This window comes from Taeniopygia guttata, chromosome 5 (assembly GCF_048771995.1).
Source record: "Taeniopygia guttata chromosome 5, bTaeGut7.mat, whole genome shotgun sequence".
NCBI lineage: Eukaryota > Metazoa > Chordata > Aves > Passeriformes > Estrildidae > Taeniopygia > Taeniopygia guttata.
This window is the reverse complement of record NC_133030.1, coordinates 18,989,009-19,008,667: the sequence shown is the minus strand read 5'-3', so window position 1 is coordinate 19,008,667 and position 19,659 is coordinate 18,989,009. Positions and strand designations below refer to the sequence as shown.

Below are 19,659 nucleotides of genomic sequence, written 5' to 3'. Positions count from 1 at the left end.
GACCTCTGCTTTTCTCTCCAGACTTTAGTGCAGGGAATTGTCATGGAAAGGCTCGTATCAGCATGGGGCCTGAATGGGAATATTTGGACATGGAGACTGCAGCAGCAGGACATGGTGGGGAAGGAGTGCTCTTGACCACTGTATTAACAGCAACTCACCTGAGCAGGTCAGTGAGAGGTATCCACAATCCAGAAACAATACAGGATACGTGGCATCACAAGTTTTGAAGTTGTTTTCAATCTCTCCACCCAGTCCTCACTCCTACTCTTCCCTTCTCCTGTGCTCATGCCTTTTTGCTCTTATGTCACTTCTATGATTTAGTCTTTTTCTCACTTGCACATCTGTCATTATTGCACTCTGCTTCACAAGCTTTCTTCTTGCTTGTGCTTTTTATTTTTGTCCTTTCTTGCTCATGCTTTGTTTTTTGTTTTATGGTTGGTTTTTTTTTTTTTGTTTTTTTTTTTTTTTTATTTCCCCCCTTGGTTGTGCTTTTCCTTTGCTTTTTTCTTTGCACTTGTTCTGCCTTCCTTTTCTCTACTGCCTTTTACTACACATACAGACTTCATTCTGGAAACTTTCTCAGATTTATGCCAGGTCAGTTATTAATCATTCAGAGGCCTCAGGTAATGACCAAAACCAAGCAAACAATTGTCACAGCTTTGACAGAAGAACAAATACAAGCAAAATCTGGCATTTCCCCAACTGGAAACAATGACTGCAAGAATTCAGTGGAAACTTGAAGGAAAGAAAGGACTATCACTGACCAGATACAGTACTGATATAACACTGTATCCAGAGATGCTGTGGTACAGGATTTGCTTCAAGTTAGCCAGAAACCCACTGCATTTGCAGAATGGATGAGTGCACAAACAAACCTGCCCCACTCCAAGCAGTGCTTATCTTCATATGTCCTGGGGGGGCTGTTCCTTGGGCTACTGGGAAAAGCACGGAATTCATTATAAATGTAAGATCACAGGGTGGAAAACAGCCCATTATTTATAAAGCTGGCTGTCAGCAGGGCCAGCAGCATTCCTTCAGTGGTGGAAGGGAGGCTCTAGGGGTGGGGTCTGGTGACTTCTGACGCTGCACACATGAAAACAAAGCTTGTGGCTGATAGATTTGTTTTTATTATTATAGAACAGATGAACTAAAATAAGCCAACAATATAATTTTATGCCAACAGCCATCTTTCTAGCACAGGCGGTGACTGACTCAGTATACCCTTCTCCCCCCTTCCCCGGGCCTCTGTTCAAGGGAAAGCAAATGGTGGTGACTCTTGCACATGGTTTTGGACTGCAGTGATCCTACTCCTGTTACCTGTGCAGGTGTGCCTGCGAAAAGAAGAGGCAGGGGAGCAGAGAAAAGAGTATATATGTTGTAGGAGCAATAAGCAGAAAGGTTTGTGGATCCTCTTGCACGTTCACACCTTGTGACCGAGTAGATGGGACAACTGGACAATCTTGCCCACTTTCAACACGTAGCAAGCCCCTAGTTGCTACTCTAGTCAAGCCAGGAGTTTCTTCCCATTCCAAGCTAACAAAGGGCAAGATGCGCTCAGTGGGGGAGCTTTTGGCAGGGTAAGGGGTAGTCTATGTAAAACCAAACCAAAAAACCACCCCCACCCCCCAAAAAGAAACCCCCAAACAAACCTGCATTTTAAGCCACTTCAAAGTAAAAGTTACTTCTTATAATATAATAGATACTTTTTAAATGGCAGGACCACCATCCTAGAAAGACCAAAGGGCTTGCACTCAAGACCAAAGAAAGAAAACTAGAAAACCAACCAACCAAACAAAAGGAGAAAAAAACAAACAAAAAACCAAGAGTGGCCCCACTCTCAAGCTTGGCTCTTCTCTAAAAACAGCACTCATCATCCATCTGAATAGGTAAAAGGAGGAGTGGACAGAAAATAAAATAAAATTGGTGCAACTTCTCGCCAGCTGGCGCATGAACCCAAAGCTCCGTACAGCCCCGTACGACTGCGCGTCCTGCGTGGCAGCATCTCTGCGGTCAGCTTTCATCACTGTATATGCTGGTATGTATATCTGAACATATACATACACATACACACAATAGATTATATTGTTTATAATGTTAGTTTGGGTCCAGGAGGAGGGCTCATCTCTCTTTCACATGGTTCTGTGCTCCCGCGCTGTTGCTGCTCCCGTTGCCGCTCCCGTTACTGCTGCTCCCGCTGCTGCTGCAGAGGACCTCCGTGAGGTCATCCATGATGGTGGTCTCTTTAGGGTCCACGAGGTTGAACTCCCTGATGAATAGGATAAAGTGTGTGTAGAGCGTGTTTAAATGTCCGTGCAGCTCCAGTGCCAAAGTCTCCTTAAAGTGTGAGGAGTAGATATGGGCCAGCACATGGAACAGGTACTTGCAGATCTTCTTCACTAGGGACTCAAATGAGTTTGGGAATTCCTTGCCTGAAAGGAAGATGGAGAAACACCATGATAGCACCAGCTGCTCACTGTCAGCCCCACAGAAGCACCTGGGTAAGAGCAACCAGCCCAACTTACATAGCAAACAACCTGAGGGTCCTGTGTCAAATCACCCTCTTTTGACAGGAATTTAGGGGACAAGGCTAAGGAGATATTATGCATTTTCATTTGAAGTTAAATTTTAAACCTTAAGGAGTCAAAAATCAGGCAGCAAGTGTAGTTCTTCTCCAAAGCCACTACCTTTTTAGTTACTGGCTGTAAAAACAAGAGGTTCTTCTGTGTCCTTATCTAGTTTGCCCGGGAGTGGGTTTTCCCCTGGAACACCAGTTCAGAGATCCTAAAAGGGAAGCCAAACTACATGGGCCTTGGTGGTGTGTGGTAGTTTGTACTTAACTTTGTATAATGTGTTCCCTTGAAAACGCTGAAATTCTATCAAAGAGGAGAAACTACCTCCTTCCAGATCATACTGCTTGTAAGCAAAGGCTACTAGCCTAATGTTTTCTGTACTGTAATGTCCTATATGGTAATGTCCTAGTTTCCCAATTACCTGTTGAAGTGGCTCATGAAGCCAGCTGCTTTTAGTTCTGATTAAGCCCACCCACAATTGCTTCAAGTTTCTATTTTCTTCCCCTTAACCAAAGGCATTTGCACGTAGCAATCTTGTTAGGATACAAATTTGAGTTTAAATTACTTTGGTATTGCTTTTCAGCTCTAAAAATCACATTCTTATTTAATCTTTGTATGGAAAGGAGGCTGCAAACACTCTGACAGACAATGCCGAGCCTTGGGCAAAGAAAGCAAGCCACATTGCTGCAATCCAATTTATTACCCACATTTCTTAATGCACTGAGGTTCTAATGGAAATAGTAAAGCCACACAAAGGTTGAGGTTTGCTATCAGCAGATGGTATTGAACACACAAATGCTGACTGTTTTCAGAATTTTATCCTCTATAAATCCAGGCTCGATCATATCAAAATGTCTGAAGAAAAAGGGGTACTGATGATGAGCTATAGGCCAAGGGGTCAGGTTTGCCAGACGTTCACCCTAGTTCACACACCAAGAGGGTAAGTCTTCTTTTATTGCCAGAATCAACCAAAATTACAATCTTCCTTTAAAAAAACCCCAAACCACCAAAACTACAAAAGAAATATGCAAAGAAAGAAAACTATATATTAAAAAAATCAAACTAAAACCCATTTAAAAAAGTGAGAAAGCTGTCTGGTATTCATACACACGATTGCCAACTTTCACTTGACTGCTGGCACCCCCAAAGAAAGCAGGCATACCGTATTTTGTTGGAAAGACGTCCTCATCTGTCACTAGTTTCTGCACCGAGCTCATGACGAAGTCAACGTACTGAGGAGCAGTGCACTTGATCTTCTTTCCCCGCTCATCATACCAGTAGTACTGTCTGTGGAGAGAAGGGACAGTGTCACCACATCACACTCTGCTCCTCAGCTACTCCTCAAGGGGGCTGTGTCTAAGGAATATAAAAGTGCAGCTGTGACAGAAGAGAGTCACTTCTTTCTGCATCAAAGAACTTGAACTTGTGTTGGCTGATTTTGTCTCTCTCTATCAGTCTAGGCCGGAGTGCAGGTGGCAGCACCAAGCACAGAAAGCCTTGCTGACAAGACTGCAAGGGGAGGAGTTCTGCTGAGGGAGTGACAATTCCCTATCCATGACAGATTTACATACAGTCTGTAGAATTCTGAACTATATTTAAGGGGCAACAACATTGCACAGTGATAAACTTGTGATGCTCAGCATCAGAGAGCACATTAGTTCTGCAATGCAATACTGTGAAACAGTCAGACGGTGGCCCCAGAACACCACTTTTTTTCCAGTCTGGGGCTCTCCAGCACTGGCAGTTTTCAGGAGTTCCCAATCCTCTTCAAAATGCAGCCCAGGGGAAGTTTTCGGGCCCCTTCTGCACATCCATACCAGTGTGTGTTTGAACTCTGCTCCTCATGTTACAGACTCGTGCAAACACCTGAATTTACATGTGGTTCTGCCACAGTGAATGTTCCTGTTGGATCTTAACAGAAGATACTAGCCTTTCAAAAGCAGCCATAATTCCATCAGTTAGCCATAATAATTATGATTAACTGCAACCATCCCTCAGCTGACAGACAATCTGAAGGCTACAAAACAACTAAATATTTGTTCCTTTTTAAAAAAAAAAAAAAAAGTCATGGCTAATTAAAGCATCTCTTAACTGCTACCAAGAACAACTACCCACTGGATTAGGCACACAGTGAGAAACAGATTTTTACAGATAAAGAATTCAGGGAAACACTTTTAAAGTTTTTATTAGTATGTCACATTAGACAAGCCTTAAGTTCCAGTTTATGAACTTTCTTCAAAAAGTCTAAGCTCAAGGCACAGTCCTATATCATTATAGTGCCGATAAGAAATCCATTGTACTGGTCTTCCCCAATTCCTTGTTCATGCCCCAAGCCATATGAAAATCAGAGGATAATAAGTAGAGGAGCTCAAGTTGGGAGAGGAAAGGCAACTACAAAGTAGTTCTGCAAATATTAAGGTTTTAGAATTTTTCTTTCAGCTTCTTTTCACTATGTAATATTTGGTCACTCTGTCCTTTACTAGAGAGACAAGGATTGACTGCAAAATTGCATAAAAAGGTGAGAAGGTGAAAACAGCAGGAGTCAAAAATTCTTTTTAGAGCTATGTCAGGCATCAAACCCAGCACTTGGGCCCTCAGGCACACAATGTGCTCTTCACCACTGCTCACTTCCTTTGTACAATCCACCTCTAAGGAATTACACAATGTAGTGCACCAAACACAACCTTGTTTGTCTACTCCTGCAGTGAAAGACAGACCCGGGCAATTCAGCCTTATTTTGGGTCTTAAGACAATGCCTGTCACTAGGAGCACAAGCAGGCTGCACTGTTATACCCCAGCAGTTTTCTCATGCTGAGGAACCCTCAACTTCAAGACAGAAAGCAGCTTAGAGTTGCCCATAGGTGCAAAACTGAGTATTGATAATAGGATTTTAGTCAGAAGAAACAATTTGGCAATTGCACAAGTTCACTTACATTCTCATGTAAGTGAATAAATCTGATTCAGCATCCCACTGCCTAGCCTTTCTGGCTTTCCTTGAAAATTAGGAAATTAATTATGCAAAATTGGAATTAAACAGAAGAGTCATAATAGTAAGGGAATAACTACAAGGACTGTCCTGTTCATTGGAGTCATGTGTTTTCCTCATGTTTCAGGTGCTGTTGAACAGATTTCACAGCTCTCAGGGGAAGAGGAGTGCCCCTGATGTGCCATGAACATCTTGCACCTGGTACACGGCTTCCACCCACGCTGGAGTTATCTCCATGAACAGGATAGGAGCAGTCTGGGGCCATGGAAGGGCTTACTTGGGCACAGAAGCCTAATTGCATTCCACCACTGGCACTGTGACAGCACAGTCCCATATTAGGGAATGGATGGGAAGGAGAAACACAAGAGGATGAGACTTAAGGGCACTTTTCAAAAATTGCAGATTTAATTCTCCCCAGTATGGAGAGGAATCTGCAACTCTGTTCTAAATCCCAGGGAGAAATGATTATGGGTTGACCAGAGAAGAGCCTGTGATGCAAATAATAAAGCATAACACATGTGAAATCACAATATTGCACCTTAATATATGTATGTACTTTATCCCTTTTCCTCTACAACATTCTGGGCTGGTGTTGATGACACAGAATCTAAGGCAGAACAGAACTTACACCAATATACAAGAAAGGCTTTTGGAAGGAGGGAAAAGCATATACTGTGGAAATCATTTTGCCTGAAAGGAAGGAGAGACAGTCCTGGTAGAAATACCAAAAAACAGGCAACATGAAGAAAGCAGAATAGAAAGCAAGAGGCCGGAGTACAGTGCTTGTGAGCAGCTGGAACAGCTTTGATGGTTTCACAGGGGCTAAGCAGTGCTTGGATGGCAGAAAAGAAAAGGAGGAGGGATCATGTAAAATTATATACTTGGGGGAACCTAAATGTACTACAATGTAAAACTTGTAAGTTTGAATTAAGCATTCTAGGAGGAAATCCCCTCCCTATGCAGAGACACTAAGGGCAAGATAAACATGAGAAAGGAGACTAAGATTAGAAAAAAAAAGAGTGGTAAGAGTTACCAATTAAGGGATTTCACTGGACCAAAACATTTTGAAATGTGGCCTTCCTGAAAGTTTGAATCCATCCTTCATTTCTGCCTCAGTTTTGTAGACTTATCCTTTTATGTACAGCACTTTACATAGGCTCTTATTTATTACACTCACTGCAGTACTTTGAGGAGTTTTACCCAAATGTCAGCTAGAAATGTCAGTTTATAGCTCAGGGTGCTTTAAAAGCTGCTTTGTGTAATAATAAGCTATAAAGCATACTAAATTTTAATGGTAAATACTGTGTTAAAATATAAAACCTGCTTTACAACAAGAGACAAACATATTAATGAGCAAAATTAAGTAATTCCCAAAGTTACATTCATTCACCCTCATTAAAGTTTGAGGATAACTAGCCACTGTGGTATTTCTCTTGGCATTATCCCACCTTGCCAGCAAATGCTTCCATCTGTTCTGCACTGAGACTAAGTTTTGGTCAGATGTCTCCTAGTGACCGTAAGCAGAAATTCTCCTCCTTGCTGTGTGCAGATGGCTGTGCTATCTCATGTATCTGACAGAGGGCTGAAAGCTGCATCTGTCTGCAGTTTGTCAGCCGGCTGCAGCTTCTCTCAGATGTTAAAACATTACCTCAAATATTTAACTTCAACAAGTGCTTATTGTGCCAGCAAATACTTTAAATTTAGGATTGGGTACTTGCAGTGCAATTTGAATGTCAAGTAACTCAACGAGCAACCACTTCTCAGTAGTTACTTGAACATCTCAAGCATAAATAAAAAAGCCTTTCTTAAGCATGACCGGAATGGTGTGATCCAAAATATATCACAAAGAACTCAGCAGGGAGAATATAAAAGTGTAACAGAATGCAGACTTTCATATGGAACTACCCAAGAAATCAGCATGGGAAACAATGACAAACTGCACCTGAATTCCAAGGTAGTGTGATTCTATGGCAATCTTAAACAGCCAGATGCTATTGCACTCCAAAGGACAGCAACAAACTGATCATGGCCACAGAAGGCCAAGCCTGCAGCGACCATCAGGTTAATCAGAACTGACACCAGTGTTCAGGTGTCTCTCCTTATACACTGGAGACAGGTCCCAGGCACAATAAGCCACAGCAACTGGTGCTTTCCAACACAACCAGCACATCCTCAGCTTACCAGAGCTAGGAAAGGCAGAACAAAAAGAACAGGATTTGGAGAACACAATATGAAATAAGAGCCCACAAAGCTGAACTGTGCTGAAGGTGTGCGGGCAGCTGATCGTACCTTGGTGGCTTTTCCACAGACCCACACACTTGAAGCAAGCGGCCTCCAGTTTGCAAAAGTGAATCAGCCACCTGCCCCAAGTACAGGAAGGTACTGAGGTTGTTATGATTTAGGTACACACAAGCCCTTTCAAGTGCTTCACCCAAGTGTAGATATGCTTCCTGTTATTCCCAAATAGTGCAATTTTTCAGTTTTCCAAAACAAAGGATAGGAACATTCTGCTATCAGTCCCTACCACGAAAAATACAGGCTACAGCTGCAGTTGCCTACAGGCACTTCCTCTTTTTATTCTGCAGCACAAGGTGCTTACAGAGAACTCATGTTAAAGGCTCACTAGAGCAACACTAATGCAGGTTCCAAATCACCACCTCCTTTTAGCCACTATTTCCCACCAGCCAAGTGGATAAACAGTTAAACTCCGTGCTTGGGACTGCCAGTGCTACATCAGGAATTTAAACATGAGTATGCTTGGGAACAAGAATCAACAAAATACTCATCTTACTGCTCACCATTTCTTATTTAGAGACATGCTGTCTCCTTTTGATAAAATCTGGGTCCAGCAGAGATTTATTACTCTCTCTTCCAGCTTGGTTTCAAAGTCTCTAGCATGGCCTTTAAGTCTCTGACAGTTATCATTCCACCTTCTACATGCAAAAATACAATCTGCATGCTTTTAAGTGTTCTCAAAGAAAGCCCCTAATTTCAAGTGTACAAGATAGACCAGTGCATTAAGCAAGGCTTTCCTTCTAAGAATTATGTAAAGACTATCAGAAATACAATACAGAGGTTCTGTTGCATACATTCTCTGAGATGTTGTTTGATCTACTATGATGTTACTGCCCAGTCGGCTCTTTTAAAATCTATCTCAAGTAAATTAATCCCAGGAAATGCAAGAGGAGGGAAGAAAAGGGCTATCAACACATGTTGGAGGGAAAAAACCCAAAACACAACAGGCATATTCATACTTGACTGGATCTCATATTCCATCATGTTGGACTGTGCTCATCAGGAGCAGAATTTATTGTAACTTTTTCTGATATTCACACTGCCCAGTAACACTACAAAGCTTTCTTCCAGAACTAACTGCTAGTCAATGTTAAAGTCTACTAAGCTCTAGAGGCGGACAAATGCCAAACCAGTAAGTTTTCCTTACTCTTGCAAAGCTGCCACTTGTGTCCTCTGTGCCCAGGGGCTCAGGCAGAGAGCCTGTGGCTCACATCAGGCTAGAGGTTATCTACGAGCAGCCTGGAGCTGTGTCAGCATTCTGGCTCTCAGAAGCACGCTCTGATGTTTTCACAACTCACCTCTCCTGCCCTGCCTTCCCTGGAACCCCAGCGCTGTAACCAGCACGGACAGTCCTGCCCTGCCCTTGCTGAGGAGCACACTCTGTGCAGGTACTTCCATCAGCAGCTGCACTGCAGGCTCAGGGCTGAGCTCTGCGTGGCAGCGGCACAACAAAGGACACGGGGACCTGTGGCTCTGCCAGGTGACACTCAGAGACACAGCAGGAGCTGACAACCCCAAGTCTCACTCAGGCTTTTTGACTGTGAGACTATAAAAGCCCAGAGTTTCCTCTGATGCCCCTCCAGATGGAGGCACTGGATTGAGCTGTTATGAGGTTATTTAATTACTGTACCAAGTTAATTTCAAGGATCTGCATATCCAAGACTCTGCTGTGTAAACCTGGGTCAAGCCAGTAAAAAAAGCTGGTCTGAGTGAATGTGGGGTGTGTAGCTGTGAAGGGGCCTTGGTCCCAGCTCAAGACTGACTGCCATAGTGGCTCCTGAATGGTCAGACAAGGAAGTTTCCTTCACACCCTCCTTTCCCTCTCCTCCAAGTACACACATGGTCATTTGCCTTTCTGATCTGACCTTATAAAACTAGCTTAGAGCACTCAAGAGATTCTCATTCTTCTAGTCCTCACAAAACCAGATTTCCACCACACTTCCCTGCTGAAGGGAGAGAAGAGGATGCACAGCTGACACATTCTCAGCAAGTAGAGACCTGCTGTAAACACTTGCCCAGTGCCATCCAATACCAGTATCCTCCCCCAGGAGACTCTGAAGACATGGAAACCTTGCACATGTAATAAATGAAAATACTGACTTACGTATTGCACACTGCCATGGTCTGACATGACTCTCCTGTACAGAATTCTGAGATTGTACTATACTGTAAGTTGATGTGATGAAAGAAAGTTGTTGCTGAAAAATAAACAAAGGAAAGAAATTCAGAAGTAAAATACTTTAAAACACTGGTTATCCTGCAGACAATTATTTAAATACAGCAAGTGAAACAACCTCAGTCCTGAGCTTGCATACAAATTTAAACATGATTTAGCTAAATGAGCCTAATGATGAACTGCAAAACAAAGAGGTACACAGAATGAAACCTCTTGTTTTGATTTAAGATGAAAGCACCATGATGCATTAGCTCTTATTACTCACAAAGCAGCAAGACTGGAAAGTGTCTCCATCATCAGCCTCGCCTTTACAGTAGACTACTCTTCTATAAGCTGAAGGCAAACAATTTGCTACATTCTTTTGAAGTCAGACTTAAAATCTACAGACTTAAAATCTACAGTGGCTAGAAAACAGCACTATTAGTTTTCAAAACATGTTTCTTTGTAAAAACAACCAGCATGAAACCTAGCACACTTCTACTTTCTAAAAGTCTCCTGAGATAATTGAACTTCTTAATACTTCTCATGGTGCACCTCACTTTTTCTTCATGAGTCTCTATAAACTTTCTTAGTGTGCAGTTTAAAGTAGTTTCTTGCTACTACCACACACTGTTGGAAACATAAACAAGAGTGGGCCATAGAGGCAGGTGAGGACAGGCAGGAGTAGCCCAGGAAAGTACAGCAAATCAGGGCTGAAGTGCACAGGTACAGCATTCAGTCACAGTAGCTGGCCACATCTCTGAATTTCAGCCTGTCTACTCCTGAAATCCACAGTAATTCCACCAAAATTTGGAAGGAGTGGGGAGGACTCAAAAATACTGATCAAAATACTTCACAGCTTCTGGCTTTAGGCATAAAATGCTTTACATACAAGTCTTTAGAAACTCAATTTTTGCAATGCTTCTGGAAGATCAGTAGCTGGAGTCAGAAACATGCAGAACCAGCCAGTTTAGCAAGCAGTCAGTGGGGATCTTGACGGTTCTACAAAGAGCATCCAAAACTGCAGTGCCCTCAGTGCCACAGGGAGGGAGCTGGAAGGAGGAAATGCATCAAGGCTTTCATGCTGCTGAGCACAGCTGGGCTGTGCGTGAGACAGCTTAATTACCACTCAAGGTATAATGACATGCATTACACAGTAAGCATAAATAGTCACTGAGTGCTTCTCTAAGCACTGAAAACAGCAAAAAGAGTAAATGAATGGCCTCTTGAGGATAGACAGCAAGCTCAGAGTTGTATGAACATAATACTCACTGTTGCTGGCAAGCCACTCATTGAGGTCTATTTCCCGTGGTAACATCACTAGTTCCTTAAATTCAAAGTCAGTAATTCTGGATTTTGTGTATTCTGGCTCTAGGTAAAGTTTCTTCTCTTCTGGTGCTGGCTTCTTACCATTTGGCTTTCCCTTGGACTTCCTGCAAAAGATTAAAAAAGAGAGAAGAGAGGTTAGTTCTACTGTTGAACAGCGACAGAAATCTGAAAGCAGTTGTTTCATCCAAACTCCTTTATCTGCCTTTAGCCTGCTCCTCCTGCATTCCCTTCCCCAGCAGGTTCATTTTGCTGCTTCATTTCCCCTGCCCTTTGGCCAGGTGAGACTGCAAACTCCTGGGAGAGCACTGGTCTCTCCTCAGGTCCGTGAACAGTGGTGACAAGCTGTGTGCCTGAAGGAGCCCATGTGAGAGCCAACAGTCTGCTGCATCATGCAGCTCCTGGTCACCTGCAGAACAGGAGGCTGAGAACAGCAGATTTGGATGCTGCAAAAGATAGCTGGAAAAGCTGGTGCTGCTTGTTCAAAGCCTACAGCATTCCTTGCTCTCCAGCCCTATCAGAAGCCTTCTTAAGTGAACATCTGTGACTCCAGCTAAAAGCAGTGGTAACCACAAAAATACCCGTTTTCTCAATTCTAGGGATACTTGGGACAGAAAGATCTGACTGAGTTAATGTTTTTCCGAAAACCCTTGGAAATCTAATGCATTTATGAAATAATCTTCCATTTGGATTTATAAAAGCACAGAAACCACATTCCATAAAAGACATTTACCTCCATGGCATATTGTGACTTTTCACCTCCTATCTGTAAGGTGTTTGTCATAATCACTAGAGTGTTCCTCTCATTTTTTTAAATAGACTCTCAACCCAACCCTGGACTAGGGATTCAGTAGGACTTCAGAAGAAGAACAGTGGATCAAGCACTTTGGTCTTTTAAGCTTTGTGGTCAAAAATCCATATGTGTTCCTACTGTTAAAAAATCCACCTAAGCAGAGATGGCAGATCTATTTAATGGTAAGGCACAATTATAGGACAATACTTGCTGTCCATTATAATTTAAAAACAAGGAAAAGATGCCAGCTCTTTTTTAATGTCTAGCTGTCTTTGTTAAAGTGATTTCTGAGGACCTGTAAAGCCAAGACAAGCTCACCTTTGCAGATGACTGCATTAAGTTTGCTGTCAAAACTCATTGAGATCTCATCCAAAGGAAACAGACCTCACATTTTGGCTCTTAACACACTTAAATAATCTTCCAACTGTGTTCCTGAGATACATGCAGGCTTCATTTTTGCACTGAGGATGTGATACACATCTTTCCTGGAATGGTATCTGAAGTCTCAATGCTCTTCTTAAAGGAAATATGATAACTCAGTTTTCTCTCTTCATGGACTCTTTACTGATCTATTTATTAAATCTATCTTCAGAAAGATTCATCATCCACACAATCCCTATTGGAGCAGGGAGAGACTGAGATGTGCCTTCTGCAGGAAAGCAGCATTTTAACTTTGGTCACCAGCACTGCCTGCGTTCACTGTCTCAAACTTGTGTTGAGTCTTGTCACACGTCTCTAAACAGTAAATTAAGACTAGAGGGATGTCAGAAAGGCACAGCAGCACCCTTACAGCCTCATGATGTATTTACAGAGAAGTGCAGAAAGCACTGAAGGTGGCTGGCAGGGAACAGATGGTCAGACCTTCTTTCCTATGTTAATGAGAAAGGTGGGCTTCATGGTTTAGGAGGGGATGCCTGTGACATCTTTTTAAATAATACAACATAGAACATCTTTCTAAAGAATACAAATACAGAATGAAAACAAACTAAAGGATTAATTCTCATCGCTGCTCCACAAGGGGATGTTTCAGGACATGAGAATCTATTGTTCCTCAGTGCAAGGCTCTTAATTCAGAGGGGTTACTTGGTTAGATGACAATTCCTGGTTGTCAGACTATTTCTGTCTTCAAACCCTTGCATTTGCTACATTTAGTGGTTTCTGGGTTTAGTTTGGCTGGGGAGGGAGGGAGCCAGGATTCTAGCATTCAAGGATAAATTGATTTTTTTAAAAGTTAAATTATAGTTCTAGTAACAGTCATGCAGAAAATACTTTCAGCTTCTGAGACTGGTTTGACAAACCGCATTAACCACACTCCGAGAAAAAAAGTTATCAGTGAGAAGTAGTTTGGATAGTTTCTGTCTTTGCTGTAGTTCATGATAATTAAACCAAGGGCCCCAGGTTAGGGCTGTGCCACATCAGCTAAGAGCGGTCTTCTGTAAGGAGGAGGAGGAGGGAAGAGAGACAAAGAGGTCAAAGACAGTCTGTCAGAGTCAGGCTGTGGAGGGAAACCACAGAAGGAAGCAAGATACACGAGACTGAGGCAAGCCTTCCATCACATGGGAATGGGTGGAGTGTACCTCATCCTCACTGCAGCATCCCTTCCTCATTTTAAGAGAATAAACAAAAATTCAACGCTAAATGTATTTCCCAAGTTTGCTACTGCAAACAACACTGTCCTTTTGCAGAATCCCAAGCCTCGCGTTTTCACACAAATGGCAATTCTCTGTTAGATCAGTACATGCAGCCACCTGGAGTCTTTTAAATAGATTGTGTAAGTCTTTCCACAACTACCTTGTGCTGGAACTGAAGCACTTCAAACAAAAGCTTCCTGAAGAATCCCATATTCTGCCCCTTCTTTCCAAAGCTTTGGCTCAGTTTAAAAAAAACCCAAAAAACTCTTGGGTATCACCACAGAACCTGCAAAATACCCAGAATCACTGCTATCAAAGGATTTATTCATACCACTGAAACCTGAATGTCAAATTGCCATGTGCAGCACAAACATCTTGTTAACCTTTTGCAGCTTCTGAGACCACAGCAAGACCACAGATACTGTTTTACACCAGCACATTTCCATGCAGTGCAGCTGGGATGCTACATAGCCCCAGTACTGCAAGTACAAACTAACAAAAAAAATATCCAGCCTTAAAAACATCATTTTGAACTGGGCCATGTATCCATCTCCAATTAGGCAGAACTTAGGTTCTATTGACTTACTCAAATTAACTGAGTCATACTCAGTCTAGGCTGTAAAACTGTGACTTTAGTTTGGGAACAATCAGTACTTGCCCATAGTGTAAAGCATTTTCTTTTTAAACTTAAAAAGCTGAAGCATACAGCAGTATGAAAAAAACCCTGTTTTAGAAACACAATTAGATATGATTAAGAATCAACCAAGAATACTTCTATATTCCATAGAAACCAAAGCTCATTCATGCACAATCACCAGGATTACCAAACAATGCGAAGTTTAGGAATAGGCTTCCTTCCCTCTGCTCACGGCTACACCCAAGTTCACTGCTGTTTCAAAAACCTGTTAATTCCACCTGGACTCAACTCCAGGGGTATGAAGTCAAACATCCATTACCTCTTTTTTGTGTGCTCTTCTCATCCAAGATGCCTTCCTTAATTTTTCATTTTATGTTTAAAATACAGAAATACAAAAAAAAAAGACAAGAACAGTAGTTTTACTGTTTTATTCAGGAAACATCAAAATTCATCACCTGTAAATACTGTTTACTGGAAAACATAACTAAGTGTCATCTAAGACCACAAAAAGAGCAGAATTTTCAAAACACAGCTGTAGGCACCTCAAGTCCTGATTCAAGTTTACATGAGTCTTTCTTCAAAAATTAGAGAATTCTAAATTTGTCTTAGCATGTCCATGCCACATCAACTGTATCACCCAAGCAGCTGCAGAAGTAGCTGTTATGCAGCAGTTTGGTGGTCTGTCCACAGCTTAGACAAGTCCTGTCTATCAGTACTTAAATACTAATTAAGGAAAGAAACATCTTTAGGGCACGCAAAGAAACAGCACTCCACAGCTTTTACTGACAGGCAAACCAGAGTACAAACTAATTCCTCAGACAATACCCAGGCTAGCTGCTTCTGGTTTTAGGCACTCAATTGAACATGATGCCACAGGCCAAGACACACCCAAAAATTAATTTCAGAGAGGGAAAAGTGACGGGAAATGGTAGAAGAGAGATGGCTTGCCTCAAGTCTTAGAACTGGTGCCAGGCCAAGACTGCACAACACTAATGCTTCTAGCAGGGCTGCCATACTCAGCCTTGTGTCCAGCTAGAAAACACATCAGCTGCAAGTTTGCCTGGATTTCACTGGGGAGAGGTAGAAGACACTCCACCAAATGACAGCCCACTGATGATTTTTTTCCCTAGTGTAACAGCTTTATTAAGATCCAAGAAAATTGCCAATTCCCCAGCTTGCTTTCTTACCCCATGTCAGTTAATAAAGATCCTCCTCTAACCTTTCTCTGTCACTTTTCTTGATCAGATGCTCAGTAGTTTCTTGGTTTAAAAAAGCCTGCACTTCAGAACATCTTCAAAGCCCCATCAAGGTTTAGTTTTAATACCATTTTGAGGAAGTGTTATTCTCATTTCAGAGCAGACTCTGACTGTAAGGTTCAAAGCTGAGTCATGGTACAAATGCTAAAAGATGAGCTTCAGTGTAAACCAATGTGGTTTGTTTGGAAAGAAGCACACATGAAGCAATCTGATTTATCTGAAGAAGGACCAGAGACTCAGTGTCTCCACATCCCAAAGTGGATGTGCTTCATAACCTGATGTGCTTCACATAACTTCAGAATTGTACCAGGGGTCCATGGCTCTGGCCATGCACATGATTTATTCTGAGGTTGATCACGTAGAGGGAAGACTAATGATTTATTAAATTTCAAACATCCCTAAACTGACCATGCTATTTTAGATGATCTCTACCAGTTCAAGATTCCCTTTTTTTTTCAGAGGAAACCAGCACAGCTAAAATAATTTCTTGCTGTCCCCAGCAAGCTGTGCAGCTTCTTACATTGCATTTGAAACTGAAATCTCTTCAAGGACAACTGATGATACTTTGATCCCCCTTCTCCATCTTCCACACCCAACTAACTGTCCTTGGGATGAATGGCTGTCATCAGTGGGTTTTCTCACTTTAGTCTGGCATATTAAATGGAAATAAGAGTAACTTTAGCAAGTTAAAGAAGTTATTTTAAAAGCCTATAGTGGCAACGACCAGAGCTGCAGGCAAAACTTCTATCACTGCCTCTGGATAAGGCACCAGTTTCAGATTCCAAGCAAATCTCAAACACTCCAATTTCCATTGGAAAATTTACAGTACAGGTCTGAGAGGCCTCACATGGCAAATATGTCTCTGTTTGTGAACTTCAAAACTCACAAGCCATCTTAAGTCTTTGAGGATGAAAACCACCATGGACCATGAACCTTACAGGAGAAAGCCACCTATTTTCTGATTAATGTGGTAGGATTTTGTGGGCTTTTTTTAACAACTGACCCTATTCCTTACACAAGGTTAATTGCTTTAATCCTAGCAATCCCCACAAATTCAGAAGAGAGCAAGTCTCAACTGTTGCCAATTCAGCTGTGACATATTCTGTTAGTGCTGGTGAGAGTACAGCCCCACAGCAATGCACGCAAAAAACTACAAGAAAAGAAATGGCTTTAAGGAACATCAAAACTAAAGATGCCCACAGAAGTATTACAAAATTAATTATTTGTAAATAATTATTTTTAAATTAATTATTTATGAAATTAATTTATATTAAAAACAAAACTCAAGGGTTTGGGGGTTGTTTTCAAGTAACCTGAATGTACTTCACAATTTGTAGAGTTCGCCGTCTGGAAAGGTTTGGGGTTTAAATGGTGCACTCCCAACTAAAACTTTTACAGAGATTACTGCCTGTAACAGTAACACCATATTCCAAATATACCTCTACACACTGAACTAGCTGGTATCTCAAACTATCTGGGCCTTTGATTTTTTTATCCTGTAATTTTTTCTTTCTTTTTGAAGTGTTGTGTTTCAAAACACACACCACCTATATGAAGTGTTATAAAATGAAGTACTCCTACCAAAACCTACTTTTTTGTCACTCTAAGAATGGGGATTAGCTTTTAAAAGAGGCAGTAAGACAACATTGTAGCAGTGTCCTTCAGGCTAAACTTTATGAGCATTGTTTTTACACTTCCAGTGAATAAGGGTTTAGAATTAAAAATTAAAGGTGTACTGGATGTTTGCATTTTAGCTTCTCTCCTCTTCCCTTCTTTGACTAGGGAGTCAAAGGGGATGCGAGTGGAACAGAAGAGGGAGTAAAACACATTAAGGCAAAAAAATTCCAATATTCGAGGTGTCTCCCTCTAATGTACTCCCTTTACAGAAAGGAAAAACACTACTGATTTCAGCCACGGACAGAAGGCTACAGCTTTGTAAGGTAAACCAGGTCAGCTGCTCACAGACATACTTTTTACCTTTATTGGCTTTTTATGTGGCCCTTTACTGGAAAGAAATTATCAGTTAATTTCTGGTTACAAACATTCTGCGTAAGCATGGGAGTCCTGAACCCATTCATAGCAGGAAGGAAGCAGTTTTATGAGCTGAAATTTACGAGTCCAACTGACAAGAACAATGAAGAAGCAGGTTACGCCAGTTCTTACAGGTCAGGAACAAACTCTTGAAGGCTGTCCAGTTTCCTACCCAGCAGCCCATTGCCTTTTCTCCTCCGTTGAGAGCAAGAACTGGAAACTCAGAAGGGCTACGGAGCTTAAATCCCTTCTTGGTAATTCAGTGTCTTTGTTTACTTGCACAGCATGCACAAAAAGGGGAATAAGAGCTTCCTTCAAACATCAGTCAAGCTGCCCTTCCTTTGAGAACAACGCTAGAGACGATGTTTGTTATTTCCCCTCTTTCTTTAAAACAGCACAAGATTAGCACCTCTGGAGATTTTTCTGCAATCCCATGTCCTGTTTTAACCCAGATCACTGCTTAGTCTTCAGCTGGAAATGCCACATGACAGAACACCCAGAACAGAAATCCTGGATGTACACATCCATGTTCAGGACTAGGAAAGAAAAGAACATCAGCATGGGAAAGGAAGCTGTACAAGGTATTGGAAAGCAAGTCCAAATCCCAGTGCAGCGTTCTGTGCAATTGTTCACAGATTGCTGTGGACAGTGCTTTTTTCCAGGGCTGCAGAAGGGAAGGAGACCAAGCTTTTTAAGGCAGTCTCAATTCCAATCTCCTCTTGCCACAGGTCTCTGACAGACCCCTCTGACCTCAGCTTCATTCCTCCCCTCTCCTGCCCCAGGTCAGCTCCAGGGCTTGGTTGCTGCCCAGGTCTAAGGGGGCTGCACAGCATAAAGCGTCTTTGGCAGCATTGCTGACCCTGCTTCTCATTTTTGTTCTGTTTTTAAAAGTTACTAATAGTTTATTTAAGAGGAGGAGGAAAGAAGAATGTACCCTACATGCCAGGGAAACTTTTTCTTTGGGATTCTCACAGTGACTCTTTGCCTTAAAAGGGAATCTTTGCTTGGCCTCCGGATGCTCTGCTGTAAACAGTCGGTGCCAAGGCATGGCAGGCATGTTAAGGATGACAAGTGCCATAACATTATTTCATAATGCTGCTTCTCAACAGAAAGCCCAAAACATTCTGTAGGGCCAGACTGAGCTCCAGCTGGTGCTGCTGGAAAAGCAAGGAGAACATGGGGCACCTGCACCATGCCATGTCTGGTACATCAGGCCTTTCTGTGCCCTTTGGTAGGACTCCCCACCACCTGCTGGTGAAGGGGCTGGAGCACAAGTCTTACACGAACAGCTGACTGAGCTGGGCTTGTGTGGCCAAGAGAAAAGGAGCCTCAGGCTACCTTACCACTCTCTACAACTACCTGAAAGGAGGTTACAGCAAGAAAAGGTCTCTTTTCCCATGTAACAATGGGCAGGATAAAAGGAAATGGCCCCAAGGTATAGACTGTGTATTAGGAAAAATTTCTGCACCAAATAGTTATCAGGCACTGGAGCAGGCTGCCCAGGGAACTGGTGGAGTCACCATCCCTGGAAGTATTTATGATGTGTGGATATGATTTAATGGCAGACTCAATGACCTCAAGGGTCTTTTCTATCCCCAACAGCTACGATTCTTCTTACCTCCCTGGTATGTCACCTCCCAGTACAAGCTGAGTGTTTGCCCACAGTGGTGTGGCAGAGGCACATTAACTCCCCTGCTGAAACTCCCAGGATCCCCCACCTTGTCTCCAATGCAGCTCTGGGAAGGGTCCCCCACCTTGCCTCCAATGCAGCTCTGGGAAGAATGGCTGCAGAGGCAAGGCCAGGCACGCCACAGCTCAGCTAATGCTATAAAAATGCGCAGAGTGCATTCTTGTGGTAGAACAGACTGCACTGGAGTTCCATTTCTTCCCTGGGCCTACCTGCCAGAACTCCTCCCCCAGACCGAACAGAGGTTTCCACCTTCCTGACTGCATCGTCCTTGCCCTCTCCAGGTTCCCCT

The 19,659-nt window shown here is 42.4% G+C and overlaps 1 protein-coding gene across 7 annotated transcripts in view; it reads right to left on the bottom strand.

Moving 5' to 3' along the window:
- Positions 1 to 1,104: 1,104 nt before the first annotated feature.
- The window catches only part of MOB2 (MOB kinase activator 2), a 108,561-nt gene continuing 90,006 nt past the window's right edge, over positions 1,105 to 19,659 (bottom strand). For all 7 annotated transcript variants that reach the window (XM_030274000.4, XM_072929779.1, XM_072929780.1 and 4 more), the window contains exons 2-5: positions 11,279 to 11,439; positions 9,956 to 10,049; positions 3,733 to 3,857; positions 1,105 to 2,429 (exon numbers count right to left, since the gene is read on the bottom strand). In XM_030274000.4, coding sequence (XP_030129860.1) covers positions 2,119 to 2,429; positions 3,733 to 3,857; positions 9,956 to 10,049; positions 11,279 to 11,439 — 691 coding nt within the window. In that variant the 3' untranslated portion in view covers positions 1,105 to 2,118. The remainder of the gene's footprint in view (positions 2,430 to 3,732; positions 3,858 to 9,955; positions 10,050 to 11,278; positions 11,440 to 19,659) is intronic.